This window comes from Lytechinus pictus, chromosome 6, assembly GCF_037042905.1.
Source record: "Lytechinus pictus isolate F3 Inbred chromosome 6, Lp3.0, whole genome shotgun sequence".
NCBI lineage: Eukaryota > Metazoa > Echinodermata > Echinoidea > Temnopleuroida > Toxopneustidae > Lytechinus > Lytechinus pictus.
The window spans coordinates 27,664,401-27,687,497 of NC_087250.1; the positions used below are offsets into that span (position 1 = coordinate 27,664,401).

Here is a 23,097-nt window from a genome sequence, read left to right on the forward strand (position 1 = left end):
TTCATATTTAAGTCAGAATTCGACATGACAAATATTTTGCATTTGTGATGAAGAATGTTTTATCATAATATGTATTGTTAGCGATAGTGATGATATTAGATAATACATTCTTGTTAATTGTGTGCATTCTAAACTCGTGTTTAAGCGAATGACACATGTTATGTTGTTGATAGTTATAATCCTTTTTTCTACAAGACTGATATCACATAGTATTCTGTGAATTATTTGATACTTGTTCCCCACCCCCTCTCATATGTTTATACCAACTCTCTCTTATTTTCATATTTCCCCTCTCTCTCTCTTCAACGTAAATATTTTTTGCACGATCACCATATTTCTTTCTCTATATGTTTTTTTATGTTTATAAAGTTTGGAGTTATATTTAAATTGCTGATAATGATAATCAAGTTCTCTAGATTCCAATCAGATTTATTGTAACAATCATCAATATCGTATAAATTTCAGCTGTATTTTAGTTCTATGAACTATTGCTCATTATATAGTGTACTCAAGAGCCTTTGCTGAAAATAGAAAACAGAATTGTGTATGTGTCGTATTTCTTCAGTATTTCATATCCAGATAATCAAAATTTGCTTCATAAAAATGGACACTACACAAATCCAGTGAATTTATATTTTCAGGTGCGTTATAGCTATAACAATCTACATCCAATGATGTATTTTAGAAGCGCTTTTAGATTTTTATATAAGTAGAAAAGGTATATACCTTAGTTCTAAAACTCTGTTTCGTTATCTCTTTTATAATCTCTGATTGTATATTATGTGATACAAAAAATGCACTTGCTTGCTAGTAAATATACATGTATATAACGGAGACCTTGTTGATCAAAAAAAAGAGAGAGACAGTGAGAATGAAGACCGGAAAAGAGGGAGGGAGAAATGGAGAGACAAGGGGAATAAGAGAGAGAGAGAGAGGGAGGAGAAGATTTAAAGAACTACCGAGAGACAAGGAATGGTGAAGAGATGGGGGAGGGGAGGGGGTGAATTTGTAATTGAATTTGTATTTGTATTTTCCTTTCTCATGAAACAAAGTGATATTACATTACAAAGTTAAATATATCAAAAACCATGTCATCATAGTAATTCATACCATAATTGAAGAAGGGTGAATTTGAACTACGTAGATAGAATTGGCTTCATCGACATTCGCTAAACAAAAAACACACACCACAGAGTGGCTTATTAATAAAGAATGAATTTAAGAGATAGAAAAAACGAAGGAAGAGAATAAAAAAGAATGAGAGAGAGAGAGATAGGAAGAGAACAATCCCAACGCTTCTTACTTTTTGTATAACCAGGAAATAAAGTACGATTACATGATATTAAATTATATTAGTGACCATTACGCTACTTCAATATATTATAAAAAAAACATCATTGTCATGACTGTCATATTGAATTTATGTTATGTTAATTTATGTCACATGTACATATTTAAATCAAACTAAAATTATCAAAAGAGGTCATGGTGCACGGTTTATACGCAAATAAATTATAGGAATGAGGAGAGGGGTTGGAGGGGAAAGTTCCACCCCTCAGTTTTCTCAAATTTTGATATGCAAGAATGTTTAACTGCATGTATGTTTTGTGCACTAGACAAAAACGTCAGATTATCATTAGCGAAACTTCATAAATTATCTTCTTTATTATTATTTGATATTTTTTTAAGAATTCACCCCGAATCAAAAATGAAATTTTAACACAATCCGCCGGTATATTATTTCATTGCGTGTCAACAAACAGTATTTTATTACGTTGATAATATTAACTGCGTGTCAACAGAGACGGTACCATTATGTTGATAATAATGTACTGGCATCCACTGGAACGGTAACAAAAAAGCGAAACAATAATACAAGAGAAAAAAAATTATTTGATGGGTGTTTTATAAAGCTGTTCGTAATAAATGTACGAATGACTTTACGCAAGGCTGGTACATGTTCTCAGGTGATGAAGACAGGTACATAAGTATCCGTTAACCAAAGAACGGTTCAACAGTCATGTTGCGTCATTCGTCATAACTCACGGGCAGCTTTATAAAAAACCCAGCCGAGAGATTTTCACATTGACTGCTAACAAAGCATTGCCATAACCTTTGACTTCCATTATTGAAAGCAACTCGATACATGTATGGTTTGAAGATATTTCGAAATGATTATTTATGCGAAAAGAAGGAGATAATATTCTAACCTCCGTTAATAGAGCCGCTATAGAAAATTATATATCACGGCAATTATAGACGATAGTAGATATAAATCAGTGACACTGATTATGCACTTTGAGCACTCCACAAAGTGTATTTGGTGTTTTTTTAAACATTAATTTTATTAACATTATCATCATATATTTATGTATATGATATACGTTGAGAAAATATTAATTTTTAAATGATTCTTAATCGTATGATTAACGTAAAATAGAGCAGAGAGGGTTTGTATGTGACAGATAATGGTAATTTATTCATTACAAAACTACACGACTAAGAGCAGACCATCTTTAAATCTTTTTAACCGAGTCCATTAGGTATTATTGATCATTTTCAAGCAAACTATTATTCTTGTATTCGTGTTATTAAAGAGATTTGAATTTTTCGCTTGCATGGTCGTAGTAATCATTTTGGAAGAAAAGGCACTTCATATTAAACAGCATATAGAAAGTGATAGGAATATAGGATTCTTGACCAAACTTGTAAAGTGTTTTAGTTACTTAAGAAAACTTACATTTGACATTTTTTTTATTTACATGTATATTTCTTGTGTACTGTAAAAGGCAACTATAAAAAAATCTAGCCGCTATGTTCTATTGGGAATCAAACCTTTGACACAATAAACACCATCATGGAGCGACTAAAAAGATTTCAACAATTTTATACTCATTACCAGGAATCAAGAACTATTACTTTACATATATTTGAAAGCGTACAGTAATTTTGTACAGCCTCTGCTATTAAGTCAGGTTCCCAACGTTTGTTACACTCTCTAGTGTACCCTATAACATGTATAATAAATACTTAATTTCATCTTAGAATGCTATGTTTAAGAACATCATTCTGATATACCCATTGGCCATATCTTATTTATTGTAAAAGTGTAACAAATAAATTCTGATTCAATTCAATACATCCTGTATTATTTCTTCCGTTTCAGTTATTACTAAACCCACAATTACTGTATGTCATTGCTATACTGTAAGCCACATTAAACTTGTAGTTGTATAAAATTGGATCGTAATGATATCTAACATTGGGTATTTTATTTGATTTGTGCACTGATCCAGGATGTGGAAAATCCCCAATATGTTTTAATACACATTGCACGTCTACTCAGTTGCACACTAAACTCGTATTCATTCACACAGTGTACAGAGATTGTTAGCTGAAAGAGTATACTTGAACTTATCGGTGAGTATGTAGCTTTGGAAATATATTTTTTGGAAAAATAGTAAGGGACATGACTAGTAACTTACATTAAATACATTTGATCTACTTTACTATAATTTGGCTATTGTTCTGGACATGACTGTGCTTAAAAACAAATGTCATACCGAGTCTTTCTGATAAAATCCCTCGTAATGACGTCATCCCTACAACACATGTAGCTCGTCTAATTTTCTGTTAGCACTGACAAGGACAAAGGTTGCAAAAAAGCAAAGATCCCATGCTTGGGGGATACTTTCTTTTACTGATAATGAATGAAATCTGATATCACACTGTACTTTTTTCCCTTCACCCCGGGAAATTGATGGGGCAAATGGGGGGGGGGGGGGGGGGGGGCTTAGCCCCACCAATTTCCCGGAGTTAAGCTTAGCCCGCTTCGTTTTCACACTACGTTTTAGCAAAGTTGGCTGGCACGGTAAATAATACGGTACTATCTGGCCCTGCCAAAAAATCAGGGTTAGCCGGTGCTAATTGCGATGCTAAGAGATGCAGTGTGAAACGAAAGTGGGCTAAGGAGGAAAAGTGGGGCTAAGCATTAACCAATCACAAAAGTCGAAATTGCACGTTAATCGCGTTCTGTATGATAAAATCATCAATATTAATGAGCTGTGTGATAGTCCAGGGTTTAGGTGATAACCCCGGCTAAGCAAATAGTATGGGGTTAAGAAAGACAGTGTGAATAACAAAATAGTATTGGGTTAAGGATAGTACGGGGTTAAAGGAAAGAATGGGGTTAAGGAAATGCAGTGTGAAAAGCATAATAGAAGGGTAGCAGTGTTTTTTGCTCTCATAAATCAAAATAATCTAATCATTGTAAAATGAAATATATCACAAGGCATGTCATTTATTGGAATTCAGAGCAAAATTGAAGAAAATATGAATTTGAACTCCGTAGATTGATCTAGTTTTGTGAAAAAAATAAGTATTGTATTGTATTGTTATTTACAATTACAAACGAATGATCATTAAAAAGACGGAGGGATTGCCCTACTCAGCGTTGATATCATATCAAAGCTGTTTTACAGAGGGGTCCCTTACATAGATATACATGTAATTATAATACAGGAAAAGAAAAACGTAATTAGTTGACTTAGGATAAAGACGTTGAGAAAATGTGAAAAAGTAAGAAAAAAAAAGATTTACAATATATATATATATATATATATATACAAGATAACAAAGTAAGATAGTAAGAACAAGGGATCTGAACTAAAAATTACAAGAAGTCTGGAAAAATGTTTTTAAGATTTTTTTTTAAGGCATCGATATTTTCTATTCATTTCATGTGATGGGGAAGAGTATTATAATGAGATGCACCTCTGTATTGGATAGTGTGTTTTGGGTTTGGGTAAAGCAAAGTTATGAGAATTACGTAGTGAATATTGATGAGAAGATGGTTGAAACATACCGGACATAATTGGAGATAACATGCCATGGACTGATTCATAAACAAATATGTTAAGATTTTTTTTACGTCTAGATTCAAGAGAAGACCAATTTAAAACTGAACGAATTTGTACATTAGAGATATGATCAAATGGATTGACTTTCATTATTATTCTTTTTTTTTTTTAGTAAAAGAACATATAACTAGGAGACTTTCCAGGAACTATTAAGTTTAGGAGATAGAAAAATGGGGATAAAAGAGAAAGAGAATAAAGAGGAGGGAGATAGCAAGCAAGAGTAGAAAGAAGCAGACAGAGAGAGAGTGTGCGGGGGTGTAGATACACTGTAAAAAATGAGGTTCTAATTTAGCACTTACGGTGCTTGTATAGTGACTGCACTACGAGTGCTGAATTTCTAGTTAAAATTTAAGCTAGAAAATTAGCACTCGTAGTGCAGTCACTCTACAAGCACTGTATGTGCTAAATTAGCACTTTACTTTTTTAGTGTAGATCCCAACGCCCCTACGTTTTGTGCATAACCAGGGAATGCCAGCACGATTACAAGCTCGTTGGACGGCATGAAATTATGTCATTTCTTTACAAAGGTCAATATTGGGGAAACCCATTTATTATGCTTATCCATTCTACATCAAAAGATGGCGCTCTTCCAAGCTTTGATTACACTCACATTAAAGCACTTGATGAAGATGTGGTTCCGGACATTAAATCATTTGAAATCAGAAACAATGGGAAGTCTACATTATCTTCATTTGATAACTTCAGTAGGCTAAATACAGACTCCCTTTAAACAAAGCAATAAACTCACATTATATTCGGATTCACGATTAGTATGATATTGAAATTGTACATAAATTTACATATTTTTAATGTATATTATGTGACATCTTTAATGTACATTAGTTTACAAATTTAATGTACATTATGTTACATCTTGAATGTACATCAATTTAAATTTTTAAAGTACATTAATTTACATATTTAATGTGCATCAATTTGCATGTTTGCATGTTTAATGTACATCAATTTACCGAATTAATGTACATTATTTACATCTCCAATGTACATTAATTTACATCTTTAATGTAAATCAATTTACATATTCGTGTGGAGGAGCCGTGGTGTAGTGGTTCTGACTCTCGCCTTGTAAACAGAGGGTCGTGTGTTCGAATCCCACCGCGGTGTAGCGTCCTTTGGCAAGGCGTTAATCCACACTTTGCCACTCTCGACCCAGGTGCTAAATGGGTACCCGGTAGGATGTGACAGGCGACTGACTGGAATACTCCCAGGGAGTGGAGGATGTGTACACATTGCGGGAATGACTGATTGAATCCGACGACCGGGGTAATAATATATCTGTAAAGCGCTTAGACACGACCGTCGTTCCGATGGATTAAGCGCTTTATAAAAAGCGGTTATTATATTATTATTATTATATTCAATGCATATCAATATACATTTTTAATGCACATCAGTTAAGATCTTTAATGCACATCAATTTACATATTTAATGTGCATCAATTTACATTTTTAATTTACATCAAATTACATCTTTAATGTACATCAATTTACATTTTGGATGAACATTATTTTACATCTTTAATGTACATCATTTCAAACTAGATTGACTACCTTATTTATTTCACCATCTCCTTTTATTTTCCATTAGTCATCACTAAACATCCCCAAACTAAAGTGTTTTAACCAGAATATTTAAATTTATGAGTCAATAATTAACTTCGTTATATTGACCTTGCAAAATCTGTATGCCCCTGGGGGGGGGGGGGCAGTCGACACAAAAGTGGAAGGGGTGTGCCGCGGGCGAGACCCAAAAAACGGGGGCCTTGGAGCGGGCTTATTGTAAAAAGGAGGGTCCTCGGAACGGGGCTTCAGAACGACAAATGTTTGGAACGGGCATGCGTTCATGATGCAGCTAGCCCGGCGGCACGGCCGCCGACTTCACTCGCGCAGAGATGATGGTTGGACAGCGCTCTCGGCCGTTTTTCACCAAAATTGCAGCTTATTGTAGCAGATCAATGCGACCGGAATGGCGAAACGAAAGTATGCGAAGCTTTGGAGCGGATTTCTTTCTTCCTTTTTTCTCGATAAGAAGAAAATGCTATGCCTTGGAGCGGCTTTCTTCGTTTTTTTTCTCAATAAGACAAAAATGCTACGCCTTGGAACGGAAATTGAGTGTAAAAATGGGGGTGCCCTCCGCGGCACATACCCACCGTGCATTATATGCTGAGTGCCCCCCCCCCCGGATGTATGCACTGGGTGAGCGTTTCTTTTATTTATTTATTTTTTATTTATTTATTTCATTTCCAGGCAAGAAAACATGACAGCAATATAAACATTACAAAAGAAATGTAAAATTGAGCACCAGCCAATGCCTGGGGATCACCTAAAAGAATTGAAAATTCTGGCGAGAGGTCCTCCACATTGGCTGGTGTCTACATGGAATAACACAAAATAGCAATATATTCAAACATGTAATTACAATACTTCTATATAAATTAACCTTCATCGTAATATGAATAGAAAAAACCAAGGTTATCGAATTAATACTTTAAGAAAAAATGCAGATTGGGTCAAATCAGGAATTAGTCATTTATCAAATTAGAGACAGAGATGGGAGGTCAATTGGTTGAATTTTGAGAGTCTGAAATGAATTGTATATGACATTTGTCACGGTTATGTGCGGGTTGAACCAAAAAAAAAAATCAGCAAAGTAAGTATATAACAAATAATGATTTAAAAAAAAAATCAAGATTCATACCCAAAGTATATTCAAGCAAACGACATCTTAGATATCAACTCAATTTAAGCTACCATGTAAAGAAAAGTAAATGAATTCATGTGTAACAGAAAAAAAAAATAAAACAATATGAAGAATGGGAAAGTATGGCAAAGCATTAGAAAAAAAATAATCAATCATAAATGAAACACACATTCAAAGTATTGGCCTGATGTGACAAGAACTAAGTTGAGAGCTTTACACGAAAATGGGAATGGTAATGAATTAATTATATAAAGGGGTAATATAATTTCAGTTGATTGAAATGCAGGTATGGCAAATTATTAGAAAACCAAATAATCAATCAAAGTACAAACAAGAGTGTGACATATTAAATGTAAAAAAAAATCTAAGACATGCTAGGAAGCCTTTAGGGGGATCACAATTTTGATACTGCGTACGTGAGACTAAAAATTAAAAATAGTTCTAGCGTTATTAGGGTATGGGTGCTAACAAGTTAATATGCTTCTATGAGGGGAGGTAATTCAAAGAGGAAATTTCGTAACACAAGACATTCAGTTAATTTATCGGAACCATTTTCATTCATCTTTACTGCACAATGATAGCCAACGAACTTTATGTAAAGATCTCCAAACTCTGTCTCCTCTTTGTTGGATTAATCTGAGTATTAGTTTTCTCTTTAAGACATCCAAACTTGTCTTTCACCCCCCCTTTAATCATCAATGGAAACCAAGAACAGTCACTAAACTCATTTTAATAACCCTATTAGTAGAAGTTGTTGTTTGAGCCTCTCTTATAAATTACATTATCTTTCCCTTCCATTTACCACATTTTTTAATTGTTCCTCTAAGTATATTTTATTTTTCATCAGAGTGTCCCTTACCTTTGATTACGTACTATAAAAAACTTTACCCGTTCTTTACTCAGTATATTGTTATCAGTGTCTCTAATGTCTTGTAATCTTATGCCTCTTAATTTTCGTTATTTCACTGATTTAGTTCAATATAAATGCAATATGTTTTTCTTTTTGATGTCAGCTACTGAGGTCTGAAATACAAAGGTCGAAAATTTGAACCTCACGAATCATGATAATGTTTCGATAAATCTATAAAGAATTCACCCCCGTTGAATAGAAAAAATGCCATAATTCGTCTGTTATATTGAAAATATGTCATTGCATGTCAACCCACACTGTTCTATTATGTTGATGATATTTCATTGCAAGTCAACACAGGCTGTCCTATTATGTTGATGATATTTCATTGCGTGTCAACCCAGGCTGTCCTATTATGTTGATGATATTTCATTGCGTGTCAACCCAAGGCTGTCCTATTATGTTGATAATAATGTACCGGCACCCACTGGAACGGTAACTAACAAGGGAAAATAAAAATAATAAAAAAGGGACAAACTTGATATGGCAGTTTTGTCATAAAGTTGTTCCTAAGTTACGAATGGCTTTACTCAAGACTGGAATATGTTCTCAGGTGAAAAAGTCAGATACAAGTCATAGGGATCCGTTAACCAAAGAAAGGTTCACCAGTCTGTGTAAAGGCATTCGTCATAACTCACGAACAGCTTTATGATACACACAATAGATAGATTTTCACATTCACATTGACTGATAACAAAAGATTACCAAAACCTTTGACTTCCATTATTGAAAGCAACTTGGTTTATAATTCATGTATTTACTGTTTGAAGGTATGACGGAATGATTATTAACATTATTGAAAAGCAGAGATAATATTCTAACGTCCGTGGATGACGAGATCCGCTATAAAAAAATGAGTATCTGAATATAAAAAAACAGCCAAGTCCAATTGAGTTAGCTTGTTCCTCCTACAATGACTCTTCTTGTGTATAAATGATAATTCTAAAATCATCTAAAAATGCCTTAAATAAATGGGGAAAACCTCGTATGAATGTAAAAAAAGGCCCAAGTCCAGGGGGGCGTTTCATAAAGCTTTTCGTAAGTTAAGAGCGACTTTAAGAACGACTGGTGATCATTTCTTTATACGCGCTAAGCCATCGCAAATAAACATGTTGGTATGTACAATTTACCACAGGAATTGATCACCAGTCGTCCTTAAAGTCACTCTTAGCTTACGAACAGCTTTATGAAACACCACTTTTCATACCTTCATATCACTGCGCCCCATCTCATTACATTCCACTCTGTACATACACTAACTGCATTATATTACTTTTTTATATTACAGTATTTGACAGAGATATGGTTCAATCGTTGTGACGGAATAAAAGTTTTCACCTGAATCTCTAGCTTTATTCAGTCCTACGTTATTATTATAAGTTTTTATTTTACAAGAGGAGAGAGGTATTTTCAATATTGATCAGATGTAAAGTGGAATCTTGTTTTGTTTTTGACCTGGTCTAAAATGTTTAAAAAGTAATAAGTAATTGAAGATCACTTGCAGATGTCTGTGATTCTCTGTTATCTGGGTATAATAGTACCCTGTATGTTGGATGGTGTGTGAGGGGTGCTTGGGTGGGTGTGAGTAAAAAGGAAATCCTCAAAACATAGCAAAAATAATAATTCCTATGGTAATGTGCGTGTGTGGAAGTGGGGCATGTAGGGACAGATTAAGTATTGATGTTTTCTTACAAAATTTGCTCACAATACAAACCAAGTTTATTTTGGAAGAATCACCCCCCCCCCCTACCTCCAATTCACTAGCAAGCAATGCAATATAAATTCTTCCAATTTACAAATGCATTAAACAAAATATTTGGCAAGCATGAAATTAAGGTCCTTGCCAAGAAAAAGTTCTCACTACATTTACACGCCCAACCTAAAATTAAGTGAGGACGCCCTCTGTGTTTCTTGTTTTTCTATTTAATAATAAAAAAATTATAAAAGGGAAGGACCATACCCACGCGCCCCCCCCCCCCCCCCTCTTGGTGACATGGATGGAGGAAGAAGGAACTGTAGAGGAAGAAGGAACTGTAAAACACGAATGATACGTCATTCTGCAAACTCTGTTTTATATACATGTATAGATATATATTTGCAAACAGATACACATTTCTTCACTTTTAACACTCACATCCACATCCGCTCGCTCATCCCAAAACACATCAGCTATTAAAAAACCTAGAATATAAAAAGATAGGTAGCACAATTTTGTCTGACATATTAAACAAATCCCTTGTGTATCATTTGTTATACATTCAGTAGAACAAAGTCTACCATGTATATGAATGTAAGAATGACCCAAGTCCATATGATTCTAAAAACGACCCAATTCCACCAGACAAAAGGCCCCGCTCATAAGTAACATCAATATTATTGTTCATAAAAATACAATTTGTTTTATGATGTTCTCTGATGTCTTTAGGCAAAATATACTTTAATTGCCTAGTATAAAAGAAATATTTTTTTTTCGACTTTCTCGAAATACTTTCAACGGACTTGGGCCTTTGTTATATTCATATACTTAATTATATCATGGAAATGACATGTATACCATCATTATTAATTTTTCAAATTTTCTTAAGTGTATGATAAAATAGCAAATACATCATAAGAGGTTTTTGATGGAGAGATAATCGATAGTTTATTCATTACAAAATATACAATTAAGACAAGACTTTCTTCACATTTATTTAGCCGACTCCATTAGGTATTATCAATCATTTTCAAGCAAACTATTATTATTTTATTGTTGCATATCATTAAGGTGAGTGGAATTCTTCGCGGCATGGTCAATTATTCATTTTGGAAGAAAAAGGCAGTTCACTTTAAACAACAGCTGTATAGAAAGAGACAGGATGTTTGATTACTGGTTAATGTTCAAATCTAGCCACGTGGACAGGTGTAGTTCAAATAAATGTTGGATTCTTAACACAACTTGTGATGTGTCTTAGTTACTTAAGAAAACTATTTTTTTTATTCATATTGTTAAGTGCATTTATCCATAATAAAGAGACTTTGTACTGATTTTTTGTTGGAAATAGAGTTAAATACCCAAACCGGGCCAAAAAGTGAAAACATATCATAACTTCTCGTACAAACATGATTTGAAGAAATCTTCAGCTTTTGACTAGTTTTTGTGATATCTAATTAATCCTATTTGGCGCAGCTTTCAAATTCTGCATTAATATCATGTGTGTCAACTTCTCCTGACATAACAATTTAGGTAAAATAAGAGCCAAATAAGACATCAAAAAATTAATCGTTTCACTATTAGTTAGTGTCTGGGACTTTAAACTTGAATTTGAATAATGTCTCGGGCATGGGTGCTGATCAGTGTATATTGATATTGGGTGTGGGTAAGTGAGTGTATGTGTAAGGGTGTGTGTGGGGGGGGGTGTGTGGGGGCTAGAAAAATTGATAAAGATGTCAGATATTGCGTTTTTTTCCGCAAGGGGACAAAGTTTCAGTTACAAAGAGTTACTACGTTTCTACTGCGCTAACCATTGGCACATTTGCTGTACTGGAAGCCACATTAGACCTGTAGTTGTATAGTTGTGAAGAGATGTGAAATGTAATATATAATTCCCAACATTGAGCATTTTATTTTATTTGTACACTAAACCATGATGTGGAAAATCCCAAATGTTTCACAATACACACTGCACGTCTACTCAGTTGTACATTGTATGCATTCATTCACACAGTGTATATATATTGTAAGCTGATAGAGGGTGTGTACTTAGACTTATAGGTTAGTATGTAGCTTAAGAGTTATATTTTATTTGTGGGATAGGAATAAACATGATTTTGATAACTTATTCTATGAATATATTTGATCCACGTTATTTTAACTTGGCTGTTGTTACGAACATGAGCTTCGAAAAAAATGCCCTAATGAAACTTTCCGATAAATTTCCTTTTAATGACGCAATCCCTACAGCACATGTAATGTACAGTAGCTCGTCTCATTTTCATGTTTTTGTTTCAAAACTTTTTGCTTATAAAGGTTGCCTCTGCATTTTCCCCATTAAGTTGTGCGTTTACATTGTATTTATGTCTTACACTAGCTCGAGCTAAAGCCGGGGTAATAATAATAATAACAACGCGCCTCGGAAAAGAATATTTCTAGATAGATGGCGCTATATAAATGCCTATTATTATTATTACACTATCTGTTATCAAAACATTGTAAGCTGGTTATATGTCATTTAAGCCAGATTAGGTTTTTGCATCCCATGATTGGAAACAAAATAATACCATTTCACAAAGAATATAATTTCCGCTTTCAAATTAAGATGATATGTACATCATAAGTACTTCTTTAATAAATTTCAGGCTTTAATTATAGTTGATGTTATGTTTTACCGGTAGATGTTGTATAGAATCGCCTTTTTAAATTATTATTTGCTCCTTTTGTGATGGCAGCACTAATTATGCTTTTATGCCTTTAAGCTGCCTTGTTCATTTTTGAATTCTGTCTGGGTTTTGAGAGTGGGGTTTATATAAACATTGTCACAAATGTATTTTAATCCATGAATGAAATATATACATATAAATGAATGATAATTCTTGTTTGGTCTATAGAAGTATTAGAAGGGACTATTTTTACTTTATAAAAGGAATTTTCATACAATATTCTATTTTCTTTTACCATTAAGAGAGCCTTACACTTTTTACTCTTCGAACATTTGAATTTCGCTTTGAGGTATACTCATTGCATAAACGCAGGCCCTAGACTTGCTAAAATTGTTTGAAGTTGTTTGCGTTTGTTATTACGCACTATCAATATTTCATTCTCACATTCTTTGCAATTTGAGCACTGATCCATGTTTATCATGAACTAAAAATAAAAACCATACCTCCTAATATGTTTATACACTGCACCTCTTTGTTTATCTGTGTATAATAATACATTATACGAGGATCTTAATTCAGTTTGATTATAGCTTATTAGTTCGACAAGGGCGTTAATATACACGTTAATTTAGTATGAATGTGTTGATGTTTGTGCGTGGGTGTGTCTACTTGCGTTTACGTCTGTTTGTGAGAATTTTGTGAGAATTCTATATTTAACGTTATTAGAGGTGTTAAAGAATCTTTAATATACCCTGGTAATATATTTTTTTTCAATTGTTTCTTGAGTTCATTTTAACTTTTTTTTGCATTTTTTTAGGTAGGCTACTGCCCCTATATTTTCTTCGTCATGGCTTCTAAGTTCCCAACAAAGAAGAACGGAGAGGTCGAACTTCGTACAAGGAAAGGTCATGACATGACATGGTCATGTGATGACCATGGTGAACCAATCAAATTCTACTGCTTAGAACACAAATTGCCAATTTGTCATCCATGCGCGACCAAAGATCATCAGAAACCATGCAAGCTGAAAAACATCCAGGATATCATCTCCCAGAGGAGGGAGAATTTGGATGACAAAAAACCAAAGATAGAAGAAACGAAGAAACGACTGAAAACTCTGGTCTCCAAAATAGAAACCGTTGCGACGTCTGCAAGTAGAAGCATTGACGCAGTCAAGGACCAAGTGAAGATGACATTCGAAGACAAGTTAAAGAGTGTAAGGGATAAGAAAGTGGGAATGGTTCGAGAGATTAACGAAGAGGCAGATGAGGAAATTAGAATGATTCATGAGAAAATGAACAAACGGATCAAGGATTGCAACACTGAGATAGAAAAGGAAGAAAAAATCATCAAAGACAAAGAAGCTAAATTGTTATCAGATACAAAGACAATCAGTGAGGTAGTTACTAAGAAGACAAATAATCTCTCTTGTAAAAATCAGCATGCAATAAACACTTTGATGAATATTGAATCAACCATCAAACGTGTAAACCAACATGATGAAACATTGGTGAATGAAGCTCCTCAAGTACTTGCATCTATTGATGAAAATTTAAGTTTGAATGTTCATCAAGATGTTAGCGATTGTCTTGACCGAATACAGAGTGAAGTTGAGAGAGTGAAGTTTGTAGAGAGGGAAGTAGGTGGAGAATACTATGGTAGAATTGGTGGGTATATCGGTAAATGGGAACTTGTCAAGTCAATCCACATTCCATCGGTTGTTAATAAGCCGCGTGTGTGTGGTTTAGTCAGTGATGATGAGATATGTGTGCGAGACGAAGATAACAATGTCATGTATATTACAAACATCAACACTCAACACACAGAGAAAGTCATTGATGAAGGTGTGTGGATTACATCATGTGCGCCCATAGACAGTAACGTAATAGTATGTGGTAAGGAGAGAGATGATTGCACGGATGACAGGTTGGATGGATGCATCACTCTCTATGACAGACAATGGAAGGTGATTAGAGACATCAGCAGTAATAGTGTGTATGTTGATGTTGACAAGGATGGGATGATCCTCACTGGTCAGTTCGATCAGTCTAATATCTACATCATCAATCCTGCTGATGATAAGATAGTAAACACTATTACGATGCAGGGTAAGGTGGTGTGGGGTGAGATACAAGCCTTGTCATCAGGTGATATCGTTGTGTGTACAGGTCGTAATAAATACACTGTCATCTCACGATCAGGAGAAGAGAAGGCTGTCATACACTGTGATGGGTCGGACTGGCCACAGTGTCGCGTTGACAAACTGACAGACACACTCTACATCGCGTACTGGGGTGGAGCGCGTAATCCCATCGCAGTTGATCAGGTGTCACGTGATGGTATCATCCAGGCAAGGAAGATCGTGGAATACGAGCAATCAGATCGCACTAACTTATTGAGCCCTTGTCTCGTTACTCCTACTGGTAACTTTATAGGGTGTGATGGAAACAAACTTCTTCTCTACAAGAAGACATTAATCTTGTAAATCATCTAGACTATCAAAGGAATCATATCGGATTTGTAAGAGAAATATAGACCAGAGATTTGTTTTCACTTTTACTTCCATTTCAATTTACGTCCTTCTAGCTCTATATGTACGTGACTACATTCATATACACATGGCCATGGTGTGTATAATGTTGTATCGATCCATATCAAATAGAAAACTGTCGCTAATGTCCACTCCGTCTAGATTTAGGTCTGTAATGAATGCACTCAGATCCAAATAAATAGTTTACTCGAAACCTGAACAAAATAAATGCAAAATGTGTTAACGAATTGCCTACTTGAACCAGATGGTTATTGTAGAAAATCTTTTAGAATGGCTGAATTCAGAATTGAACGTGTTAATAACTGAACTGATGTTATTCTCCTAATAGTGATCGGATTATTCCTCGATTAAAATTGCTCTCAGCTTTTAAGGTATTTGATTCGAATCAATTAATCAGGACCCCATTTCATAAAAATGTTGACTATGATAGCAACTCATGCTAAAATGTCAATTACCATGACAACAATAACGATTCTGGTTCCTGATTGGCTGATCCAATGAAATTTGATATTCAAACTGGAGTTGTTATCATAGCCAGGTTTTATGAAATGGTACCCTGGTTGATTTCATTGTTTTTTTAGTCTGTGGTAAAAAAAAAAAAAAAAAAAAAGAACGGAAAGGGGTCAAAACTGCATGAAATTTAAGTTTCGTAATGTACACAATCCCCCCTCATGAAGTTAGATTAAAATAAGATAAAATCTCGTAAATAATGGTGTTTAATAGGGTTCTTGTTTAGTCTACATTCATATGTCAATATAAAGGGAAAGGGATAATGTTTCCCGTATAATTCTTTTTTTGCCAATTAAATATTCTCTAGTCATGTATAACAAAATAGGTGAGATTTTTTCAAAAATATTTAGCACACGGTATATTCATCAGATTCCTGAAAGTATTGCATCATATTATTTATTTCAATCAGTTCATTTTTCTTCGCTTGTACAACTTTTACTTTATCCTCATATCGCTTAATATTTTCAACATAGATTACTGATTAATTGTTTCCCTACACGAATAATATCATCTTACACATTGGCTACCTGACTATCAAATCTTAAGTAACAATAATATGGAAGTGAAACATTTTTTTTAAATAGTTATTTGTGTCGACGTTCTGTAATGATGTATTCGCACCTACACTGTTAGAAAAATTTCCGTTTTTTAACGGAAAAAGTCCGGCAGCAAAATTTCCGGACTTTTTTTTTTTTCCGTAAATTTACAGAAAGTGGTAATTTATGGAAAAGTTCTGTAAAATATACAAGATTCCGTAAATTACAATTCTTGAAAATACGGACTTTATTTACGGAAACTTTACAGAAAATTTACATAAATTAACATGATTCCGTAAAAATAATTAACGGAAAAAAAAAATTTGTCCGGAAATTTTGCTGCCGGAAATTTTTTTTTTTGTCCGTAATTTTACGGATTCCTTTTCCGTAAAATTACCGTACTTTTACAAAATTCCCATATAAATACGGATTTTATTTACGGAAATTTTACAGAAAATTTACGTGAATTAACATGATTCCGTATAAATAATTAACGGAAAAAAAAAAATTGTCCGGAAATTTTGCTGCCGGAATTTTTTTTTTTTGTCCGTAATTTTACGGATTCCTTTTCCGTAAAATTACCGTACTTTTACAAAATTCCCATGTAAAATACGGATTTTATTTACGGAAATTTTACTGAAAATTTACGTGAATTAACATGATTCCGTATAAATAATTAACGGGGAAAAAAAATTTGTCCGGAAATTTTGCTGCCGGAATTTTTTTTTTAAATCCGTAATTTTACGGATTCCTTTTCCGTAAAATTACCGTACTTTTACAAAATTCCCATGTAAATTTACACATTTCCGTAAAAAAACAAGTTTACAGAATTCTTAAATTTTTTACAGATATTTTTTAATCAGTAGATACCTTACAATAGGAACGCTGATTTGCTATTTAAACATGTACTCCCAAACACATGGTAGATTGTATGAATGCATTCACTTAAGGCCTGAACAAAAATTGTGTTGCCCTTTTCTGACCTGGACAAATCGGGCCAGCTTTTTTCAATAATTTTTTTCATACTAAGCTTACTATTTCTAGAATAAAACATGGCAACAGTGATTGTGTCTCGCCCACTCATGAAAATAACCAGAAATATTGTGATTTGCGAGGGCACACAACATAATTGTATTGAAACTTCATTGTGAAATGACTGGGATGGAATAACACTTGTCATAAGAGCCTTGCACATAAACTTTAATGTTGACCTGTAAATTCAATTCAATTCAAAATGGTTTATTAAAAATCCTTTCTTTGCGGCAAATGCCGAATTGCGAAAATTTACATTTCAAACAAAATCATCAATAACAAGGTAAAAAACTTATAGTACTACGAACAAATTTCAATATAGACATATGTAACAAAGTATATCATAAATAAATTTAAATCGATACTCACTGATCAATAAAAAAAATTGAAAAATATTCAAAATACATGTAAATATGAGTGGATAGAGGAAATGAATTGGAAAGCAGAAAGGAATAGAAATAGTGGAAGAGAGAAGAGAGGCAGAGAGAGAGAGAGAGAGAGGAGAAGAAATTGATGGTGGAAGGGAAACAGAGAGAAAAGGGCGAAGAAGCAATTAGGTCACATTTTTTCATACATGCTGCAATAATACATATTTTGGCAATTTTTGTGACTTCAATTCAAATATTAAGTTTACGACTAGATATCAGTGAATAATTGCTCATATGAAAGAAAAATATTTTGATTAACAAAGTAAAATGAAATGAAATGAAATGAAACTTGAGTTCGCCAACATAAAGAGAACTCAACATTAGAATTAGTATGTAATCTGCATTTTATAAAAAAAAATCTTTTAATGATATCACATTTTAAGAGTCCAATGAATGATGAGTTCTTTAATTCTCAGCCATTCGTAGTTTGATATTATTATACATGTAACGATAGGGGAAGATATATACAAAAAAAAAACAATCCTTGTAATCAATTCTTTTAGAGTTAAAGGTAAATGCTAGTTTTGGTAACGATATCAAAATGAGTTCGTACAGAATCCAATGAAATGACCACCAAAGTGTCTGTTTGTATAAATAAAACATATGAGCCAAAGGATTCTGGAAGAAATTGTGTAATTGCTGAGAAATCAGCAAATAAGCACAGGATTCGGGTAGAGCGTCGGGCCTTGACATTCGAAGCAATAATTATACACTGTCCCACGTGCGCTTATCTGTGTTGGGGATCTTCAGCCTGAACATTTTTCAGCGTAGATTTCAAGATTTCACAAAGTTCAGTTTATGTAACTGTACCAGATCTAGATCCTCGATGATATACTGACAATTAAGCCTTGTTTTACAGACTTTCTCATGAAATCAGCGTTTACTGCAACTACTGGAATTTCTCTTTAAGGTGCCGAATCAACGAGGGCAAGGGGCTATTTCTATATCGTGAAGTTCGACATCGCATCTCTACTGTTCCGGCCAAGCTTCTAGTCTGATATTGACAAGTCCTATTTTGAGGTAGAAGGTGATACAGTTTAGACGTGGGGATTTGCATAGACTTCGCAAACGCAAGACAAGAGTTTGATCCATCTATCTTCAAGAGACATCAGTTCTGACTGGAGTAAAGCATGCTCATATGAAGAATATGCTGCTCCAAAAATGATTCTGAGGGCACGTTTCTGAATACGTTCGATGACTTGTACTTGTTGTTTTGTTAGTGCTCCTGACCATACAGGTACAGCATATTCAACAACTGGTCTCACGAAACTAGTATATACAACTATAAGGTCCTGAAATTACAGACTATGATATTTCAAAGTGCGAAGAACATATAAACGACTATGTGTAGACCATTTCAAATCCGACTGGATTGCTACGATGCAGTGACACATCATGGAGTGAGAGCACCGTCGGGTTTGGTACATTTCTACAAAAACTTATGTCCATTGTGGAACACTTTGACCTTACCATGTGACCTCCGACTGCAGCATAACATGCAGGTCGCCTAAGTACATCTACCATCCAAGTTTGGTTGAAAAGTGACTTACGGTTGCAGAGTTAGGTGTGCTGCCAGGCCATCTGGCAACGATGCTTGTTATTTTCCCAGCCTGATCACAAACAACCTAGCAGAAGAAAAAAGAGGAATATCAAATCTTACATTCATAACTGTCTCTATATCGTTCTGGGCACTTAATTTTCAATTTTCTTTGGGACATCCAATGGGAGCACACAACAATTGAGTTTTGCAAGTTTATCACATATTTGGAATGCAATTTTAACATGCATGCACATAAAAATTATTGGTGTGCTTTCCATGTTAGGTTGATTTATCCAACAATCACCCCACCCATCCACTGCTTCCATTGCTCAGTACTTGCAAAAAAAAAAAATATGCTACAGAATTAACTACTCATTTTAAAAATTGCCCAATCAAATACGAATCGAATAATTACTATAAATGAAACTGAAGTGATAGGAAATCCTAGGAAAGAAAATTAATGTCACATTCTTTTTTTTGGCCAAACTTTATACAAAATAGTACATTGTTCTAGTTATAGTAATTTAAGTGGCTTTCACATTTGCTTGTATTAGCAATTGCAATCATTTGATCACAATATATGTCGCACACAATCACAAAGCTTGCAAGCAGTCTCAGCACTAATTGTGAAAAGGGCCTAAGAAAGGGTATAATTAATCTAACCTGAACATTGATCGAGTATCTATTCTTCCTGTTGAGGAAGTATATTGCCTGATCCCCACCAGGGCTCCTGATGTAGACATGTGTCCCATCAATTGCACCTATCACTCCTGGAAATCTGCAGTACTGGAAGAACTGTCGCTGAGTTGCTTCAACTTCTTCTCTTGTCGAAGGTAACTAAACTTCATGTATTGCCTCTTCCTTCTTGCTATAGCTTCTGACACATCTTTGATGATTCGACACATCGATGACTGTGATATTGCTGCCTCATCACCATGCATCTTTTGAAATGATCCTGTAAAATCAAACAAACCATATGGTTGATAGGTCATTGTTTCGAGGTAATTTTAAAACATTTCATTGAAGCACATACAGATGATACTTCTGATGACAAAAAAAATTAAGCACATATTTCATAAGAATATTCATCTTTTACAAATATCAGACAATTTTCTGCAATTCATTTTAACAAGTGGAAGGCCTCTTGCAGTGTCGCCATCATACGCGATTCGATATAGCAGTAGTACTGACTTCAAAAACAGCTATTGAATAATGTTTATTTTCTGCCCCGTGCTTTTGACTTTTTACCTTGATGTTTTTGCACATCTATTGATAAAAGTTCGAAAAAATTGGTCAGTACCCCCAAAGTGTACCACTATATAACATGGCGCGCAACATACATGGTATTTCCCATACATAGTAGATGTCTATGTGTGATCATTCACATGATTATAATTCAAATAAAAAAACATTTCTAAATATTCATTTGGAACTTATGATAATCATGTGGAAACCAACTCGCATATCTAATGAGCTGTGACCTTTGACCTGCGGACTCCGAATTCGAACTGAGCCTGTATTTTGGTGTCCTAAACCTACACACCAAATTTTTTTTATCCATTAAATATTTTTTTACTTATTGCGCGGAAACCAAGTGGGGGGGGGGGGGGGGGGCGGACGGACAGGGGCAATGCATGACCATCCAGACGCCATTTTGTAAATTTCTAGTCCATTTGCATACTATTCCTAATCCCATCCTTACTCTCTTATCCTGCACGCTACACACTTCTAACAAATTGCTGTAGATTGTTTAAGAGTTGCTCTTCATATGAAAATATGACTTGCCCTTGAAAATGCCGTCTTCATGCCCTAAATTCAAATCCGAAATAGTCTACATTAAAAAAATTCATATTTATTGAAATGTAAAGTAGGAAAATCATAAAATGGCCGTAACTTCCTTGTTTTTATTCATTTCGGTCTGATTTGGGAACATCTTCCTTATTCATCTGTTTTTACGCATCAGTGACCATTACCTTTAGAAATAGCGCCCTCTATTGCAAAGTGGAAAAATAGTAAAATGGCCATCACTTACTTGTTTTCATTTATTTTAGTTTCATATTTTCAGGGTTGACTTATGATAGTCCAAATTCAATTGTTTTTTTTTTCATTTTACACATCAATGACCATTATCTTAAAAAATAGCGCCCTCTAAATAGAGGGCGCTATTTTGCAATATTGCAAACTAAAGAAATATTATAATGGCCATGACGATAAGTTCCTTGTTTTCATTTATTTCGGTCTCATATTTTCAGGGTATGCTTATGGCATCATCCCTCATAATCCATGTTTTTTTACGCACATCAGTGACCATTACCTTTAAGAAATAGCGCTCTCTATTAAAAAGTTGGAAAACAGTAAAATGGCCATCACTTCCTTGTTTCCATTTATCTTGGTATCACTTTTTTAGGGTTTGCTAATGGCATCATCCCTCATATGCAAAATGTTTTTTTTACGCATCAGTGACCATTGCCTATAAAAATAGCGCCCTCTTAATATTTTGAAAATGTATATCCTCAGGAGTTTTCTCTTTATCTCCTTCTGTTTCTTGCCCTCCATAATATCACAGGCGTCAATGCATGCACATTGTTCTGATACGATTGCAGCTCTAGTTTTTTTTGTGTATGTTCATCTCGAGTTGTTATCTATGTGCCAAATTTCATAGCTTTTCATTGCAACACAGCCAAGTTTCGGGGGGGGGGGTGGGGGTGATCTGCCAATTTAGGGTTAATGACGAATTTATAACTCTAACCTGACATAACAGTTCTAACAGCAGAAACAGCAGAGCTTCACTCCTGCTGTGGTAGTTTTGGAATTTTTAAGTATGCAATTCATAGGTACTTGACTGTTTGCTAAAATGATACTCTTACTTAAGTGATCCCTCTCTGATTTCTAGATATTGTCATCATCATCAACTTTGTCTGGAGTCCTAAAATTAATAGAAACAACCTCAGTCAAATAGACTTAACAGTGCCCAGAAACATTCAATAATCGTTTAATTCAATTACTCACCCACTGCATGAAAACGGAGAGCCGTCAACACCTGCAAATAAACGGGAAGTGGATCATTCCTCTGTGTGTCCCTCTTCAATTCGGCTTCCAGCATGTTGATGATGTAAATGACGGTTTCTTTTGACAGTCGATACCGATCTCGAAATGGCCCATCCTCGTACGATTCCGATGGATTTCTAGCATCCCGTAGCCCACGACGTGGTCTTGGCAAAGGTAGCTGTACATGTATGCAGAAGAGTTGAATATTATTTTTAATTCTTTTATTTTGTGATCTTTATAAACGTTCCAAACAGTGAACATGTGCATGTAGATTTGATTACACATCTACCAACATAATAACTGCAATCTTAATTGTCTTCCCAAGATTAACAAAAATTACATTCAATATGTTATTTCAAGTTTTCATTTTTGTTATCTCATCAAATCATTTCAATAATACTTTTAAACAAATTAAAACAATGTAAACCAAATTTATCAATCATACCTCTCTTAGCAATTCAATGTTGTGAAGGTGATGGAGATAATCCATGGGTATAGGTAGATGTCAACCGACGACGTAATTCTGTGAAACAATTGTCAAA

General features: G+C 34.4%; 1 protein-coding gene and 1 pseudogene across 1 annotated transcript; one reads left to right on the top strand and one right to left on the bottom strand.

Annotated features, from left to right (window-relative positions):
• Positions 1 to 3,350: 3,350 nt before the first annotated feature.
• LOC135154457 (uncharacterized) lies at positions 3,351 to 16,050 on the top strand. Its single transcript, XM_064100602.1, has 2 exons — positions 3,351 to 3,420; positions 13,728 to 16,050. Exon 2 carries the CDS (start codon positions 13,758 to 13,760, stop codon positions 15,393 to 15,395), a length of 1,638 nt encoding a protein of 545 aa, XP_063956672.1. The 5' UTR covers positions 3,351 to 3,420; positions 13,728 to 13,757; the 3' UTR covers positions 15,396 to 16,050.
• Positions 16,051 to 17,337: 1,287 nt separating this feature from the next.
• On the bottom strand, positions 17,338 to 23,097 carry LOC135154583 (putative nuclease HARBI1; annotated as a pseudogene).

What these genes read in the sequence shown, in the direction of transcription:
- LOC135154457 (XM_064100602.1), top strand. Translation starts at nt 13,758, where the DNA reads ATGGCTTCTAAGTTCCCAACAAAGAAGAACGGAGAGGTCGAACTTCGT.